Here is a 17,925-nt window from a genome sequence, read left to right as displayed (position 1 = left end):
TGATATGGAGTGAAAAAATGTGTGTGCTGTGAGGCATCAATACTTGAAAATATTACGAGTAATCGTTATTCCCATTTACTTTCTGCAGTCTGACTTCAGTTCACCACCTCACCATCTGCGTCGCCAATTCCTATTTTGTCTCCAAAATGTGCGTACACATGGGTCAGAGTTTGCGTGGAGGACCCGTCAAGTTAGTTTTTTTATAAATCACAACCTTTGCGTGGGAAGTAGCGTACGCACATTTTCAGCCCCGTTTTGTGCGTACGCCACGTTTATAAATGAGACCCCAGGTCAGTATCTTGAGTAACCGGGTCATGATTTCTGGAAAGAGGCATTGCTGTTGAGTTTTTCAAATGTATTGTTGTGGCGCCTTTAACACCCCAAGCCAAATGCCATCTAGTTTCATTTATATTCGAGAGAAGGCAAACATCTCTACGGCCAAGGTCTCCCACACTAGGCAAATCACACCAAAACAATCTAATTGATTGTTTGGTGTGTCTTTGATAAATAGCACTACAGGTTAGAGGAAAAAAGCGTATTTTTAATTTTGTGGTGAACTGTCCTTTTTGAAATGGGCTTCATATGTTGAGGTTAGTGCAGCACCTTCACCATAATGTAATGTTTACATCCAAATCACTGCCACTCTATTGACTACTATTCTGTTCCCAACTTCCTTAAATATCTGTATTTTATTGCCAAATCATGTACTATAAATTTCCAATCTCTCAAAACTTTTTCCTTTCCTTAAATTTTCTTTACTTTCCTGTCCTTTTTCCTTTCCTCTCAACCATCCAATCCCTACTTTTCCCCTCCTCTGTCCCCTTCCACCACCCCACATCCTCTCTTAAAGGATGAGGAAGAGGAAGAGGAGGATGAGGACCAGGAGAAGAGGGAAAACCCACGTTTTGCAAAGCCCAAGAATGTCCCCCCTCCACCTCCTCAACCTTCTCCTCGTCCCAAGTGGCAGGTATGCCTCCCTCTGAACAGTTCTCAGCTCTTTCTCTTGTGAATGTGATTGGATGGGTTATGTTATTGATTAACAGCCATTTTTTGGCCCTCTTATTTATCAAGTTTGTAGTCTATATCCTCGACCTTCCACTTCAGGGATTGCCCCGTTGTTGCCAGAAAAAACGTCGTATGTCCTTTTTTTTGACCGGATTTCTGTTATCTAACGCTTCCTTTGTGTTGGAATTCTAAACTCCGGTTGATTTATGAGGACTATGGTTAACTGCTCCTCAGATCTCTGAAGGGTAAATCCAGACAGCTAGCTAGACTATCTGTAGCGCCGCCCAAGACGATTTTGATTGGTTCAAAGAAATGCCAATAAACCAGAGCACACAGTTGTGGAGGAGGGTCTGGCAAAGCAACACTATCAAGCTTGAAACCTTTTCTTCCACATTTTTAAAGCTGCGAGTTTCATTTAAGCATTACAGATAAGTACCTCATACATACATAATATTTGTATACCTACTATAAACCCACACCCATCTTGTTTCCTCTTGCTCCTCATCTCTTCTTCCTGTTTATAGCCATCCATCTACCTCCGCTTACTGGAGAATCCCAGTGCTGTGGCTCAGCAAACCACTTTCCTCTATTCCCCCACATCTTCTTACCCTCAGAGTGGCTACAGTCGCTCTCCTTCACCCTCGCAGTCTATGGGTCAATTAAGTCCTCCCCGCTCACCGAGCCCTAATGGTACTGAACATTACTACACAGAATGCACTTCTCCAGATGTGACAACCAGTCATTTATCTGCTTCTACTCTGTCTGCTTCGGATATTGACCATTCCTCTGAGAGGTCAGAGGAGTCAATGCAGAAGGTGAATTTCAAGCCAGTTCTGTACAATATTCCTTATCACAACTTTTACGAACAATTTTCTTGCATCTCATTTTTTGCTCTCGTCTGATTTTCACCACCACCTGCTGTCTAGCAGAATAAAGCCCAGAGACTGTCTACTAAAGAATATTATGGGAGGAGTATAAAAGAGAGAGCGGTTCTCCTCTCCTCCATGTTTCCTGGGTCCAACAAACCTCCTCCTGCTTCTCTTTCTGAATCAAAGGTTATGTATTGCACCAACATTTTCATGCTTGACTATTGACATAGTTTAGACTATTGCATGTTCATAATAACAGGATGCTTTTTGCACTTGTTAAACAATGCATGATGGTTCGATGTGTAAAAAGTGCAGCACAGTGTTTCATTTACAATCGACTCTATGATCATGTACAGCTTTCTTTGTTGGGACTATGACCTTCAAATTGATTGTAATAGTTTTCATCCAAAAATTAACAGATTTGTATTGTCTGAAAGTTTTATGATCTTATCTAATTGATAGCTTATTGAATTTAAACATTTGAATATATGTTTTTTAATAATGGTACTTACTACCTGAAATTGACTAAAAAAATTTCAAAGAGGGGAATTCAGAACAAATTCATTTCATTCAAATTCAGTGGTATTCAAATTTCAACACCACGTACTCAGTAGCAAATTCATTTCAAAATTAGGTATTCAGTTGCTGCTACCATTCAAATCATTATGGCAATTATTTACTTTCATATTATAGTGTTGTTTGTCAAATAAATCATCTATAAATGTCCAACTTGCGTGTTGTTGGTGGTGCATTTAAGACCCCAAAAATGTGTTACAGTAAATATTCATTACTGAACAAGCAACAGTTAAATGTTGGAAAAAAACAACTTTTTCCTTAGGTATTAATTACTAAGACTTTAACACTCAAAAACTTCAAGAGAAGAATGATCTGCTTCATCAGGATTGTATCGCACATGTCAAACCAGTAAAAGGAGCACAAAACTTGTCTAACTTTGATAGAAAATTGTGTGTTAATGTAGAACTCCTGTGGACATAAGAAGCTGAATAAGAAAATAGGTTTTCAGGGACTTTGTGTTTCTGTCAATTTTGTCGCCTGTCTGCATTCATACACTTGACATTCTTTTTTATTTATTTACTTTGTAATAAGGTTCCTCTTTAAAAACAAAAGCAAACGGATTTCAATGGCACTGACTTGTCTGTGTGAAATTCACTAAGCTTTTAATTTGATGTGAACAAGTTACTGTATTTCCTTTCCAGTCTCATCCTTCTGCTCTACACTAGTCTTTACATTTGTGTTTGACTCTTCTTCTTTAGGTGGAACTATGTTCCCTTCCTTCCTTGTCCCCACCTCCTCCTCCTCCTCCTTCTGCCTTGGTTTCAAAGAGCTCTACAGTCTACCCTGTAGTCCACCCTGTCCCTGACCCCACTGCCCAGGCTGGTTTCTCCTCTATCCCCCTGTACACTGCTGGACACAAGGACAAGATACAGAAAGACTCCTCTACTCCTTCATCTTACACCGACTCACTCACAAAAAACAAGCAAATTTCTTCTCTTGTTGTTGATTCCTCCACATGCAACAAACAAACATATGCTGCCCCCTTTTCGACTTGCTCTGATGAGAGCCAGGAGAGCTCCTCCCCCCTCTGTGATTCTGTTGTGAATTGTGAAAATGGACATAGCAGTTTAGCTCCCTATTCAGTTTCTTTACTGCACAAGGGAAGCTATGGAAGGATGCATGAGAGTTCTCTGAATAATCTGGAAAGTGAGCAGGAGAACGTCCAAAAAACTCAGAAGACATCTGATGATAAGAAATTAGCCGAAAGTGATCAGATGAAGGTAAAAGTTTCCTTATGCATATCAATAGTAATAATACTAATAACTGGCAGATCCCCAGTGAAAGCATCCTACTCTCAGAGCTTTACAGATTCAGAGCCGTGCAGAAACCTCTGAAGGGGAAATGAGAATATGCAATTTTAAAACACCACAGCGCTAGAGCTATGTACAGCCACAGTATAGGTGGTAATACAGGTGTTACTATTCAATATAGTATGATGTATCACAAAACTGCAAGCAAGGAGATATAAAAACCTATTGCAGTATAAAGAACACACCACCATGTGCATAAAATCAGAGTTAAAAAAAGTTTATTTTTGTATGCAGTCAGAGCAGTGAGATCTGCATTCTGTGGGATTACTAAGGTAACATTTCACTTTACTGTATAGCCTAGTACTCCATTTTTCTGATAATTCACTTACTAAGCAGGATCTTATAGTATACATCTTCTCCAAACACTCACTGAATATTATAAGTAAAACTTTTAAGACAGGATGCTGTCGCTTGCCCCGTCTGCTGTCGGGGTCTTTTTGTTTACATCCAGAGAACTGCTGTCATCTCGTGTGTATCGGAGAATGACACAGTATATAAGCAAGGATGTATTATACAAATATGGATATGGATACAGCATTCTGGAATGATTCAGAATGAAGGGGTAGAGCCCCTTCATTCCTATGAGTGTTGCTCAGTGGCCCATGAAGCCACCATGGGGCCAAAAATTACCCAGATGATCGCACCGCTTCCGCATAGTACAGCCCATAGAGCAGGCGCACCGGAGACCACCACCGGCTGAGCCGGCTACTTCCAGTTTAGCACTCCACTAACTTGTATGGGGATTAAACGATGTAGTGCGGCTCTTCTAGACTTTCCAAATGTTATTGGACAGAATGGATCAAATTATGATTGTGAAACAAGTCATTTTGCTGAGGTTGTGACTCTCAAAAAAATTGCATCCACTGATTTACAGCTGTATCTTTCGCCATGTAATTCTATGGGCATCACTAAGATGCCAAGGGGCGGGAGTTGCAATTCCACCGTTTGGCCGTTTTGTTAAATTTGCTTTAAAGCCCGGGTCACTTCCTTTCTTACTCGTTTGCATCAAAATGCCCGGCACAGACTCACAGCTGCGCAACAGCTATAATTCTTTATGAAACCAGGCCCAGAATATTTTATATTTATTAATCAGATACTTCTGATTTCCTTCTTAGGAAAGGGTTGTGTTAGATTAAAACAGTAAATTCATAGAGGTAGAAGAAGAACACAAGGAACATTGTTGGCACTGTGTTTTTTATATGACATGTCCTGTGTAACATTGTACAACTGATCTTCATTCTGGTGTTTATTTAGTGCAATGGGAGCTGCGTTCTTGAGAACCCTAAAGGAATCACTCAAAAGTCAATTGTTCGCTCTGAGAGTTGTCCGACAGGAGCTGCTAGTTACATTAAAGAGGTACTAGTCGATACCTCAGTCTAAATGCATGAATTGAGAGTAAATCATGCTTTTTCTGCGTTTTCATCTGTTTTCTTTCTAACTCCTGTCTGTGGTTTCCAATTCCTTTTTTTTTCTCCTTCATCCTTCTGCCCCTGTGTTTTCCTGGCATTAACCTTAGCGTACAGTCGGAAAGGTATCATCAGCCATAGATGCTAAAGCTCAGATATTGGCCGTCCTGTATGAGACAGACCACAGGCCCAATGCCACACCGGTAAGATGCATGTGCATGTTGCAGAGACAAATCTAACCCAGAGTTAATGGTCTTTTTTGTTGTTTTAAAAATAGAAGTGTAATACAGTTTGTGTTTGTGTTAAAGCAACATCATCATTAGGACGAGTATGAAGTGTGATTAAAATACATTTTGTTGATTTCTTTTTTTTTCTTTTTTTTTTTTATTGTTTATTGACTTTCAACAAATGACAGTGACATAATGCAGTCCCAACGACTAAACACGCATACTCATACGAACGTGTAGACAAATCAACTCAGAAATGATTGCTTTACACATAGCGCAACTCCAGTATACACAAAGTATACATTACCAGTGACCTTCTTTGACTACTGATATATAGTTATATATAGTAATGCATTATTTATTGCAATATTCAAGATCAGTCCACACAGATGACATGACTCCAACCGTAATAAATACATGATTAAAATAATAAGGAAATAAGTAATAAAAAATAGTTTAAAAAGAAAGAATTACGCATTTTGCAATCAGAGCAGCCCTGTCTGCTCTGATTGTCCAGCGCATGTTTGTGAGTCTCTTGATTCTCCGCTGTGTTGTTTTCACTCCTGAGAATGACTGCAACGGAGTATATAGCAGGACTTTGGATCGTGAAATATCACCAATAAAGGATTCTAAACCAAATACTACACAACCGGACATGTTCTGGCAGTAATGTGACCCAAAATTGGGTAGAAATTACCAACACTGGCCACCAAGGTTACAGCTATCTGGCGTTAGCAAGCAGCTACTAAATATTTAGCAGTAGGCTAACGTTAGATTGTAATGGAATGGAGCAGCACTTTCTACCGTCACAAATCGTAGATAAAGGCTTCTAAACCAAATACTGCACAACCGGACGTATTTCGGCAGTAATGTGAATGTGAAATTGGGGTGAAATGACCAACATTGGCCACCAAGATTACAGCTATCTGGCGTTAGCACGCAGCTACTGTAGTTAGATGTAGTATATAGCAGAACTTTCTACAGTCAAAAATCGCAGATAAAGGCTTTTAAACCAAATACTACATAACCTGAAATGTTTCAGGAGTAATGTGACCTGAAATTGGGGAGAATTTAACAACATTGGCAGCCAAGATTACATCTTTTACTGCCGTTAGCATGCACCTACATTGGAGAATGTTAACACCACAGTAGCTCAAAAAACACTCCAGTCGTTCCTGCCTGGAGCAGATGACCAATCATAGAAGGCCGGAGAAGGCCTGCTTGGAGTTGCGTAACACTTAGCCAAGGGTAGAAACATTTTTTGAAACCGGAGCATTCAGAACAGTTGAAAATCTGTTGAAAAACGTTTTAGCTCACGGGGATTTCTCTGAAATACGTTTACCTCGTTATTTAAAGTTTTGGCCACGTTTAACATGAAAATCCAACATTATAAAATTATAGATATGACATAAAATACGGAAAATCATAATAGTTCCAAATTCAACTGGGTAGAAACTTTAAAGGGCAAGCTTTCAAAAAGTTGTCCATCTGGAACCTTAATTGGGAACAACATACTTTTACTAACATTGAGTTTATACCCTGATATTTGTTTATTTAAAAGGGAAGTTATTGCAGGGACTGATCTAGAAGGGTCGGAAACATAAATTAATAAATCATCAGCAAATAACGAAACTTTATGTTCTCCCATTTGGTTGATTTCTAACCCTATTTATGTAACATGTCGTTTTGGAAAATTCCATGTAAAGATCAGCAAAGGAAGATCAAAAAGAAAAAGAATGTTCCTGTTTTCATGCTGCTCCCAGCTTTGACAACAGATAATCTGCCTTTTCAGGCTCTAGTTCCCTGGCCACAGGGGGCTCCATGTTTGAGATGTTATATTTTATGACATGGCATGAAGTAATTTTCTACATTTCACTTGAGAGTTGAATTGAAATTTGGTAATTGTTAATTAATTCAGTTAATCTACATTCAGACTTTTGGAGTTGACTTGAGACTTTTTGGGAAATACATTTATTTTATTTTGGCTTTCTTGCCGAGAGTTAGATGAGAAGATTGATACCACTTGCATATATGAGGGTGGTATTGATCTTCTTCGGCAAGAAAGCAAAAAAAAAAGCCATTTTCCAAAATATTGAACTATTGCTTTAAGAATCAACACTGAGCTGGGCCTCGAGCAAGTCCTAGACTGGCAAAGATCATTCATTGTTTTAATATCCTGGTTTTGGCAGTGAGGTCTGTGGACTATTATGAGTACAGATGTCACATTAGGTTCCATTTGACGCGCTTGCTGCCAGTTAGCTGTCAGTCAGATATTTGATCTATTAATCCCTTTCACTGGTGAGAGTTATGGATCATTCCATGCAGCGATAATAATGCAATGTAAATGAAGCTCATGTCACACTTGGTGTCAAGTTTTATGTTATCCCATGTTACGTGACAGGAATTACGTTACTTGACCTCTTCCTCGTCGCTCTTATCAGACTTTCCAGCCAAGCGTGAGCTAGCTAGCTTGGCTAATTTTATGACATTTATGTCTAGGATAGGTACAACTGCTTTTAACAGTTTACTATCTACCCGCTGCTGCCGCTGCTATGTGACTAATTTGTTTAGTGTACTTTTTTTGCAGGCATCTCTGAAATAATCAACAACTGTAAAAAAATAAATAAAAACTTGTCTCAATGGCAGCATGTAACATATCTCTAACCTTCTCTGGGTCTTCTTCCTCTCAGTGTGTGGTACGTAAGGACCTCCCTCCCGGTCTCGGCGGCAGTGACATTTGTCACTTCTGCACTAAGCGGGTGTACGTTATGGAGAGACTGAGCGCTGAGGGCTATTTCTTCCACCGGGAGTGTTTCCGCTGTGACATCTGTAACAGCACACTCCGTCTGGGAGGGCACATCTTCGACTCGCAGGAAAGTAAGTTTAACTCACTATGGATGGTTTCACCCCACCTGTGAGTGAAAGCAAAAAAAATATAGGTGGGGTATTTTTGTTTTGTTAATAAAGTTTACTCACTTTCTCCAGTGAAACCCTAGACACCTGACTTATTGTCCTTCTTAGCCTTGTTTTAGCCCTTTATTTTTTCAGAGGTTTACATGATGTACTGTACATGATGTATGTTGTTTTGTGTCAATGTGTCATTTAAGGTGATTTGATCTATGTGGATTTGGGATTTTTGTGTGCTTCCTTTTTAGCAAAGTTCTACTGCAAGCTGCATTATGCCCAGCGTCAGTCCAGCACTCACATGGGGAGGTTCAGAAGGAGAATGGTAAGGAACACTGCAATGGTTATATGCAAGAAACAAAACTATAATTTCATAAAAAGATTTGTGAAAGTGCGTTTGCAACCCACTAACCATTTTGCATTCAAGAACGGGCTGTTACTCCTTTACTCGCTTGCTGTCCTTTAACTGCTACACAATTAGCTGGCATGCTGCTACTCAGGTGCAGATTTGTCACTAGGCAATTGCTCGCCTTGCAGGAGGAGCTGAATTGAAAAATGTGTGATATTTGTTGAGATGCAAATGGGAGTGACCTATACAGGTAGATGCTATTATGCTTGACACAGTATCCAAAAAATATTTTTTCTTCCGTACCCCAAAGTTCTACCCTGGAAATCCAGAGTTCTCGCAAGATCACAATTTGATTTTGCTCAGCAAGTCACTGGCATTGAGTAATGATGCTCATTAACTATGCCCTTGTAGCCGAGCTGCACCAATCACATCGGTGTATCTGATATAGACGGGCCAGAGGTGATCTAAACAGATGATGACAGTTTAATCTACCAGTTAGCTCCGCTAGTAGCTAAGCGTATGGGGCTCTGGATACGTCACCCCCTGTGTTGTTGTGATTGGTCGTAGTGTTATCCAATTGCGTGCAGTGAGATTTTCAAATGCATGCTTGGTTCTGCCCCTCGAGTTTTCATTACTCAATGCCAGACCCTTAATCTTTCGGATTTGGGTCTGGATTTCCAGGCTACCAAAGTTCATAAATTGGGCGTGGCCTATAGTTTTTGATCCATGGAATTCAAAGAAAAAAAAGTCATCTTCTTTTCACGGTTTAAGAGTTACCAGTCAAAATGCAAAGTGCTTATGAGTAGCCATGTGGAGGCACTAAGTGTAACTTGTTAGAATCTACTGGCAAACGCAGTAACACAGACTCAGCAGCACTGCATCAATGAACAAGTATAATCATCGGAACAGCAATAGGAACAATACATGATAACTATTCTGTTATCCTCAGTAAGTCGCAGTCAAACTTCACATTTTACAGTTACACTGATAACATCTATGTTCTTGTCAAAATATTTCACCAAGTCTTATGTTATTTTTGCCCAAGGTGGCAGATTTAGTTACTTCTTCTGCGAGTAAATATAGCCAAAGTATCCACCATTTTGACTCCACTTTTATCACATATTTCATAATAATAATAATAATAATAATAATATGTTATTTGATATAGCTCCTTCTACAGCAAAGTCACAAAGTGCTTCACATGATAAATAATGTTAAAATCCTGTAAGACCCAAACTAAAAAATGAGTAAGCAAAAAAAGAAAAAAAATACTAATGGAAATAAAAGATTTAAGACTTAAAAACCCAAATGAGACAAAAGCGGGTTTAAAGAAGTGAGTCTTCAGCTGCTTTTTAAAAGAATCAACAGAGACTGCAGAACGTAAGACAATCTGAAGGGCGTTCCACAGAGTCGGAGCCACCACTTCAAAGGAACGGTCCCCTTTAGTTTTTAAACGACTGCGTGGGACCACCAGTAATCCCTGGTTAGAAGACCTGTCGGCCCTGTTAGTAATGTATGGATGGAGCAGGTCAGAGGTATAAACAGGTGCCTGACCATGCAAGGCTTTATCTGTCAGAACAAGAACTTTAAATTGGATCCTGAACTTGATAGGAAGCCAATGTAACGTGAATAAAATGATAGTGAAGTGCGACGTCCTGCTGGACCTGGTCAACAGCCTTGCAGCAGCGTTCTAGACCAGTTGTAGACGGTCCTGGGACAACTTGCTGAGGCAGGTGAAAATGGAGTTGCAGTAATCAAGCCGGGATGATATAAAACCATAAATGATCATCTCAAGCTCAGATTGTGAAACAGCTCTAAGTTTGGCAATGTTTCTCAATTGAAAGATACATGTACGGGTCAGTGATTTGATATGTTGATCAAAATACATATTATGATCAAATATAACACCAAGATTTCTGAGTTTGGACTGTACAGCTGAAGAAAGAGACCCCAAATGCTGGACAACCTTGGAAGCATGGCACTAACACAAGATTAATTGTGGAATTTTTAGGCCTACGGATGATTTTGTACAGAACGAACCAGGCTTTAGCTGGTATGAACAGTGTGGCCTCATTTTTTTCCCAATACTTGACAAGTCGCACTCTGTAATTGTAATTTATTAGGGCATTGCTAGCCACAAAAGAAACGTTTGTGACTAACCAATGTATGCTAGTTAACTGACGTTGCAGAGAGAACATAGCTGGTATTTATTGTTCCCATTCTCTGTAGTGTGTGCATGTGCGACATGTCAAGTATTGGGAACAAAATGAGGCCACATTGTTTAAACAAGCTAAAGTAGGAGGGGAGGGGGGGGTGATCATGCACAACAAAACAAAACATGCAAGAATTAAATACCCTTCCAATACCATGGATTTAGTGCCACTCGGCCAGCCGTGCCAAAACACTTATGCACTTCAATATCCAATGGAAAATAATCTCAAAATGAAATAGCACAACTTGGTGTCAACATAAAACACAGCGTGTTCAAGCCGGGGAGCAGAGTTCACTGTATGCGGCGAAAACAAAATAATTTTGCCCAGGAAACGCTTGTTCGCTCCTCGGGAGTGTTTTAATCCAAATCCGATTTGCTAAATACAACCAGCAACTGCCGCTCAGATTTTATCCTTATATGGCACTATAGACTGTTCACGTTACAGGGCTTTACTTAGTTTAAAATACTACTAGGTACATAATAAATATATGATCTAGGGCTCTTGGTAAAATATGATCACTTTGGGGATTTTGTTACAATATAAATAATTCAGCAGAGGCAGGGATATGTAGACCAGAAAGGGGAAATCCCACGCATCCCCCCCTGGGAAATCGCACCCTGCCTACATTGAACCTCCAGAAATTTGACCTGAGATCCCTGATTTGTAATTGTTGTGACTGACTGAAGGACTTCCTATAGTATATCTTGACGGCTGCTTAAATGGAAAGACAAAAAACTTGCTAGGGCTGAGGATGAGCCTAAGCACATCAACGCCTTATCTGATCCCACCCATCTTAGCGCAACCAACACTGCCAGCATCTCCAATGTGTAAACCCCTAAATTATTGAATGTTCAACTGTTGATTCAAATTTTTTTTGCTTCCATTTTCTTTTGGTATTGCTACCCCAAATCCTGGCATATTACCTCAGGTTTCTTAGCACCAGCTGTATTAGTCTGTGTAAAATCACTATACTCTTTCATTACATGATATTCAAATGCACTTATTAAATATATTTTACCTTTTTCTATCCTTTTTTTACCACTAAAAAATACCAGTCTATATCCGGCCACACAAGCATCTTTTGAGCCACCACCGCTTGTCTAACATCACTAGACAAGCATTTTACTTACCTCTGAGAGAGAAAATGGGCTGGTCAATGAATTGATTGAAGAATTTAGTCTTCAGATAGAAGTTTTCAATACCAGCAGAAAGTTCTGTCCTTAGCAGCGTGCCATTGCTTCAGAATTAAACAGCAATCAATAATCAGAATGGCCCAGTCCATGAATTACCGCTATTAATAACTACCCCTACAAAGTTAAAAAAATTGAGCCCCTGTAGTGCGTTTAACGTAGACTCATATGTAACACATATGTAACATGTCAAGATGTATAAAAGACGTCATTTCACACCCTAAACCCAACTGGAAGTCCGCCATTTTGATTTCAAAGTTCAAAATTAGTGCGATTTTGGCCATTTCCACATCTTGTACTTTAACGAACTCCTCCTAGAGATTTCATCCGATCAACTTCAAATTCGGTCTGTGCCATCTTAAGACATTAAAGATGAAAAGTTGTTAAAAGAAAAACTTTTCGTCATAGGGCGTGGCCATTTTGTGCGTTTCGCCATCAAAACAGGAAGTGGGTGTAACTTCAGTGTACATTGTCCAATTGGCGCGAAACTTTTCAGGATTCATAAGAGTCCAACCCTGAGGACAAATAAAGGCCGATATTTACTTAAAGTCATAGCGCCCCCTAGTGGCAACAGGAAGTAGGCCTAAAAGTCAAGGTGCTATACTTTAACGAACTCCTCCTAGAGATTTGACAAGGGTCGAGGTCTGAGGACATCTACAGGCCAATATTTACTTTTGGTCATAGCGCTGGCAACAGGAAATGCGCCTTATATGACAAACATCATCCGATTTACATGACACTTAATAATGTGTGGTCGACACGTGATACTGAGCCGCCCCCTATAATTTAACCACGCCCACTTACTCGGGCCACGCCCCCTTTCATAACATTTGAACCGTTTAAGGTAGAGCCTTGTGTGAGGTGTCATTGAACTCAGCAGAGAGTTCCTTCTTCATTGGTGATGATTTGGCCTGCCCCCTATGCTTAAGCCACGCCCCTTTCATAACATTTGAACCGTTTAAGGTAGACCCTTGTGTGAGGTATCATTGAACTCAGCAGAGACTTCCTTTTTCATTGGTGATGGTTTGGCCCACCCCCTATGTTTAAGCCATGCCCCCTTTCATAAATGCTGACCCATCTAAGGTAGAGTCTTGTGTGAGGTATCATTGAACTCAGAAAAGAGTTCCTTTTTAATTGGTGATGGTTTGACCCGCCCCCTATAATTTAGCCACGCCCCTTTTCACAGCTAATGAACTGTATGACGTAGAGTCTTGTGTGAGGTATCGTTGAACTCGGCAGGGAGTTCCCTTTTCATTGGTCACGATTTGCAGTGTCTGAGTGCCGCGCAAATGCACGGTCGCATGGAGCGGCGTCCGCCAGTAACCCCGACGCGCGCAGAGGCGCGAGGGCCCGTCCATCGCTGCTTGCAGCTTTAATTTTCCTTTACTTTTTTTTCCTTTGTGTAATAGAAGGCTATGTTGTATTTCATAATTTTCCTCCTGTGTGTCTTGATTCGTGTAGGAAAACCAAAGCCGTGGCACACCCTCGTCATTGGACAGTGGGAGCTACTCAGCGACCGGCAGCGTCCAGATCCAACCCCCAGGTACCCTGGTTTCCTTGCTTAGGCGAGGCCTGAGCTGGCCGAAGCGTGCTAGCCGGGCTGTGTGTGTGTTGCCGCGACAGCTTTTGGGAAGTGTGTGTGAGTCTTTCACAGCTGTGGGGTCCCACATCAGAAGCTACTCGCATAACTATGAGTTCCTGTATGAGCTGCTGAGCCTGGGTTGTCCTCTGCTCTGCATGATGCATGAGGTGCTGGGACAGATCTACCAGGAGCCTCAGCTGGCCCAGCAGCAGCTCATCGGCCACCAGCTCACATAGAAAGGGGAGTAACAAGGGGCTTGTGCTCTTGTACTGCCCAAAATGGTAATTAGTAATATATTAATATGAATTATAATAATTATTAATCAGTAATAACTTTGAAACCAAATCTTGTGTGTATTTCCTACATTCAAAGTTCCCATGGTCATTTTAGTTTTGTGTAAAGTGGTTTAAAACTATAAAAGTGCTTCACTTGATTAGCTTCTGCTGCTTGTATTCAGTGCCTGTTGTGAATTTTGCCTGCAGTTACAGTGACAAAAAGCCATCATAAGCAAACTCTCACTCTATTGTGTTATTAAATTGTACATGCTGAGCTGACTTCAGGGGTGATGCATGTATAAAAGGCTGCAGCCCTTGGTGCTGACTCTGTTGTTAATGAGCTCAGATTCCCCGGTATGTGTTGTCACTGTCAGGGTCTCCTGGTGTTGTGCCCTGCTGAATGCATCTCTGACTCACATGGGCTTGTTCCAGGCTGCTTAGACTGTAAGCATCACCCCAAGGTGCTATTAATGACATATACATTACACAGCTGTCACTAGATGATATAACAGATAACATGAAATTAAATCTGTTCCAGTCATTTAAATCAGTGATCTTGTCTGGATTGTCACTAAATGTTAAATCCTTTCTATTCTGCACTTCAACCACGCTTTGAAGTATCTAAAAAAATCTGTTTTGATAACACCACCAAGGCAATTTATTCGGAGTGTAACCTGGAACATGCCCTGGGCCCCCTGACTCTAACCTTAAAGCCATCTGGACAGTGAGGTTTTATTTTTCATTGAACCAGAATTATGTCAGTGGTTTTTGACGTTACTTTGACTCAGCATATTGACTGCAAACACCATAACTCTATAACCACAGAGATGTGCAATGGAAATGCCAAAACAGTATTATAATTTTTAATATAATTTCCGGAAACACATCATTAAAATTATTTTTTATTTGTGGTAGGTAGTATTTCTCTTTGCTATGTATTTTGTTAAATATAATTGAATGATTTCACTTTATATATTTAGGGCTCATTGTACACAGGAAAGGAAATGGCAATTTATTTTGAATATATCAAAAACTGTGAAAATGTCATCACTAATACAAAAATCTGGGTGAAAATCAAATGATAGAATACTGGATTACAAAAGTAAATGTTTAACCATTCAATCATTCAACCATTTCTTCCCACTTTGAAATTCTGCACAAAATCAGCAACTAATTTTTCTAAATTTCTTTGTTTCTTTGTTTAACTGGAATACTTATTCAGTTTTCCTGTATTTTCCTAAAAATTAGCATTTTTTTAAAAAACGTCAACAGCTTTTGGATGCATTGGGTTGTAAAATCAATTTGAAAGTCAGCTTAGACCTGTGCCTTTTTTCTCTTTGAAAATCAGTACAAGCCAAAAACAATGAGCCTTATCTATCTCTCAGGAGTGAACATATTTGCTTTAAAAAAGCCACAAAAGAGTATATATTCCTGACTGAGTGAAACGATTTTTTATTTATTTTTTTATTTTATTTTTTGTAATTTTTGATTTTGTAGATGCATATTCTATGTTGTAAACTATGCCTAAAGTGAATTTATCGTTTGCTTTAATTGTGCAGAATTAAGGGTCAATTCTTTGCACTGTTGAAGCACTGACCTGTTTTTGGGCACTCATATTTCAATGTAATGTATCACAATGTTATTGTGATAACTTTATTTTCAACAGTATGTTTCATTGTAATTCTAAGCACTCAGTGTTTTCTTTCCATCTTCCATTTTCCTTTTTTCCCCTCCCATATCTCACTAATTTTTTCCTCAAATGATTTTTTTCTGTGTTTTGTTCACTTCATTTTGTTCAGTCTGTTTCAAATTTCCAATGCTGCACCCTCTGATTGACTGATTTCTGTCAGCGGGGAAGGTGATGATTGGCTGGCTTTGGTCATAAGATCTTTTTGTGTTGCTTTTGCATTGGCTGCCCCTGTAGCCTTTCACCTAACCCAGATTAACCAATCACAAACCAGCACGATTCCACAGTATGGCATGCAGTAGTCGATAAAGGTGTTATGTGTAACATCGTAATATATTAAATAGAATTCTAAATTATATATTATACGTTGATTAAATTACAAGAAACAAATTGCATCACTTCTAGTTCATCACTTCTAGTTCATCCCTACCTCCCTACCTATCCCTCTTGTGTTTCTCAAAAATAAGACCATATGCCCTTTAAAGGTTGTGACTGAGATGGTGAACTTGGTAAACATCTTCAAGACATTAGCAATCAATAATGTTTTCCTTCCTGGTCCTAGCATTTATGCAAAGTTTGCACAAGTATACAATATGTGTTGTTGGACAACAATGGCGCTCTATGACACAGAGGAATAAACTATATCAGGCTTTAGCTACTAATACCTGTTAGTAGGATTGATTGTTTTTGTTGGTCTTTTCATGGGATTTGCGGACAATAAGGAAAGTATTTAATATAGCTAGGCTTATACTTTAAAGCCAATTATTTATTGTGACAAAGTTTGAATGTTTTAGCTTGCCATCAAAGATCAGCCCCCTCAGTGTCATAAAACAGATCGTAAGCAGATTTCTAAGTCAGACCTGGTCGCACACAGCAAAACCTTTAGTGGAGAGGTTTTTGGAAGCTTGTGTTGATGGTTAATTGATGCACACATAGCACCTTATGGTTGGTTTGTTTGACACTTAGTCGTTCTGTTAGTTTGGTGTCATATCATCCAACCTAACCTCACTAACACTTGTATTGTGTTGTGTTCCTCCCTAACACATCTCAATGCCCCTGGATTTATTTTCCTCTCTGATGTATCATCAGCAGCAGCCCCCCTTCTTGTCAGGCCATTTGAAAGTAACAAATGTGTCCACCTGTATGTGGTCTGTCTGTGGTTCCCTCTGTTTCAGAAGGAGGCCTCCCCCCCTCCGAGCCCCTTTCCAGATCTCTCTCCTGTACCTCCTAGACTTTGCTCAGGAGATCAGCAGCCCCATAGCAGCTTTTTGCACACTGCCAGATACATTTCGTTGGCTGTATTCTGTATGTTTAGTAGTTGTGTTTCTAATAAGTCTCGGAGCAGCCTGCAAGCATTGTTTTTTTCTTCTTCTACATTGTATTGATAATTACTGTAAAATTGCTTAATTTATGATTATTTATAAGCTGGAAAAAAATAAATCAAAATTGATTTCATAAAAAATTTGCTTCGTGGTTTGTTGTCAGTTAATTGAATGATTCCAAGAAACCGAAGCTTAGACACGATAGGTCAATTTTCAGTATATTTCCATATCTTTTAACCACAATATTAACAACTTCATCAAAAAGCAATTACTTTTTCCACCTGTGCTGTTGGCGTAACATCACCCACATAAATCATGGTCACAATCACAGCTTTTGTTAACTCAGCAAATAACGTGCTTTGTAACAAATGATCAAAAACTAAACCTTTAGGTTTGCAGCAGAGGAGGCACAGAGTTTGTTATCAGGGCCTGAGCACCGACAATGTAGGTCAGCGTAGGCCATATTGAAATTGGTCTGTTTATTAGGGCCCGAGCACCGACAACGTTGGTGGCCCTATTGAATTCACTGTTTATTATTATTGGGGCCTGAGCATTAAAGTGCCAGGGAACACTCAATGCTGCTTGCAGCTTTAATTTTTATTGTTATTAATTTTAATGTAACAATAGACAAAAGAAACATTAGGCCACATATATGCAAAAGCTTAGTCATATTCAAATAATGTTGAGCAAAGTTAAATTGAACCTTATTGAACTACACTCCAGTCAACCTGAACAGAATTGAAGTGAATCACTTGTCAGTTCCTCCTGTCAGCTTCCTCATGGGTTCTGCGCTATCCTTTACTCTGGGTTTGGTATCTATGTATCATTTGGTAAAGTGTTATTCTCCTGTGGCTGTTCTAAGTCATTCTAACATTTAGTCAAACCAAAGTGAGAACATCAATACGTACAAGTGAAAGAGTCACATTGATAAAAGGTCTGGATATCTATTGGCTGATATCAAACTGCATACAAAGGTTATATCAAGGTATTTCAATTTTGTTTGCTGTGAC

The 17,925-nt window shown here is 39.5% G+C and overlaps 1 protein-coding gene and 1 long non-coding RNA gene across 4 annotated transcripts in view; one reads left to right on the top strand and one right to left on the bottom strand.

Moving 5' to 3' along the window:
- The window catches only part of mical2b (microtubule associated monooxygenase, calponin and LIM domain containing 2b), a 117,556-nt gene that overhangs the window by 77,817 nt on the left and 21,814 nt on the right, over positions 1–17,925 (top strand). Inside the window, exons 17-25 of one of the 3 annotated variants that reach the window (XM_031297876.2) lie at positions 851–967; positions 1,530–1,820; positions 1,932–2,060; positions 3,149–3,670; positions 5,015–5,116; positions 5,277–5,369; positions 8,084–8,270; positions 8,549–8,622; positions 13,511–13,592. In XM_031297876.2, coding sequence (XP_031153736.2) covers positions 851–967; positions 1,530–1,820; positions 1,932–2,060; positions 3,149–3,670; positions 5,015–5,116; positions 5,277–5,369; positions 8,084–8,270; positions 8,549–8,622; positions 13,511–13,592 — 1,597 coding nt within the window. The remainder of the gene's footprint in view (positions 1–850; positions 968–1,529; positions 1,821–1,931; positions 2,061–3,148; positions 3,671–5,014; positions 5,117–5,276; positions 5,370–8,083; positions 8,271–8,548; positions 8,623–13,510; positions 13,593–17,925) is intronic. The other 2 variants (XM_036002758.1, XM_036002760.1) reach the window with 2 other exon arrangements.
- On the bottom strand, positions 386–16,316 carry LOC118495390. The gene is made up of 3 exons (XR_004897775.1): positions 16,032–16,316; positions 14,607–14,612; positions 386–396 (listed from the first exon to the last, which is right to left on the bottom strand). It is a non-coding gene; the product is annotated as an uncharacterized LOC118495390 (long non-coding RNA).

The sequence above is a fragment of the Sander lucioperca genome, chromosome 7, assembly GCF_008315115.2.
Source record: "Sander lucioperca isolate FBNREF2018 chromosome 7, SLUC_FBN_1.2, whole genome shotgun sequence".
NCBI lineage: Eukaryota > Metazoa > Chordata > Actinopteri > Perciformes > Percidae > Sander > Sander lucioperca.
Note: the sequence above shows the minus strand (reverse complement) of the source record. Positions and strands in the feature narration are given on the sequence as shown.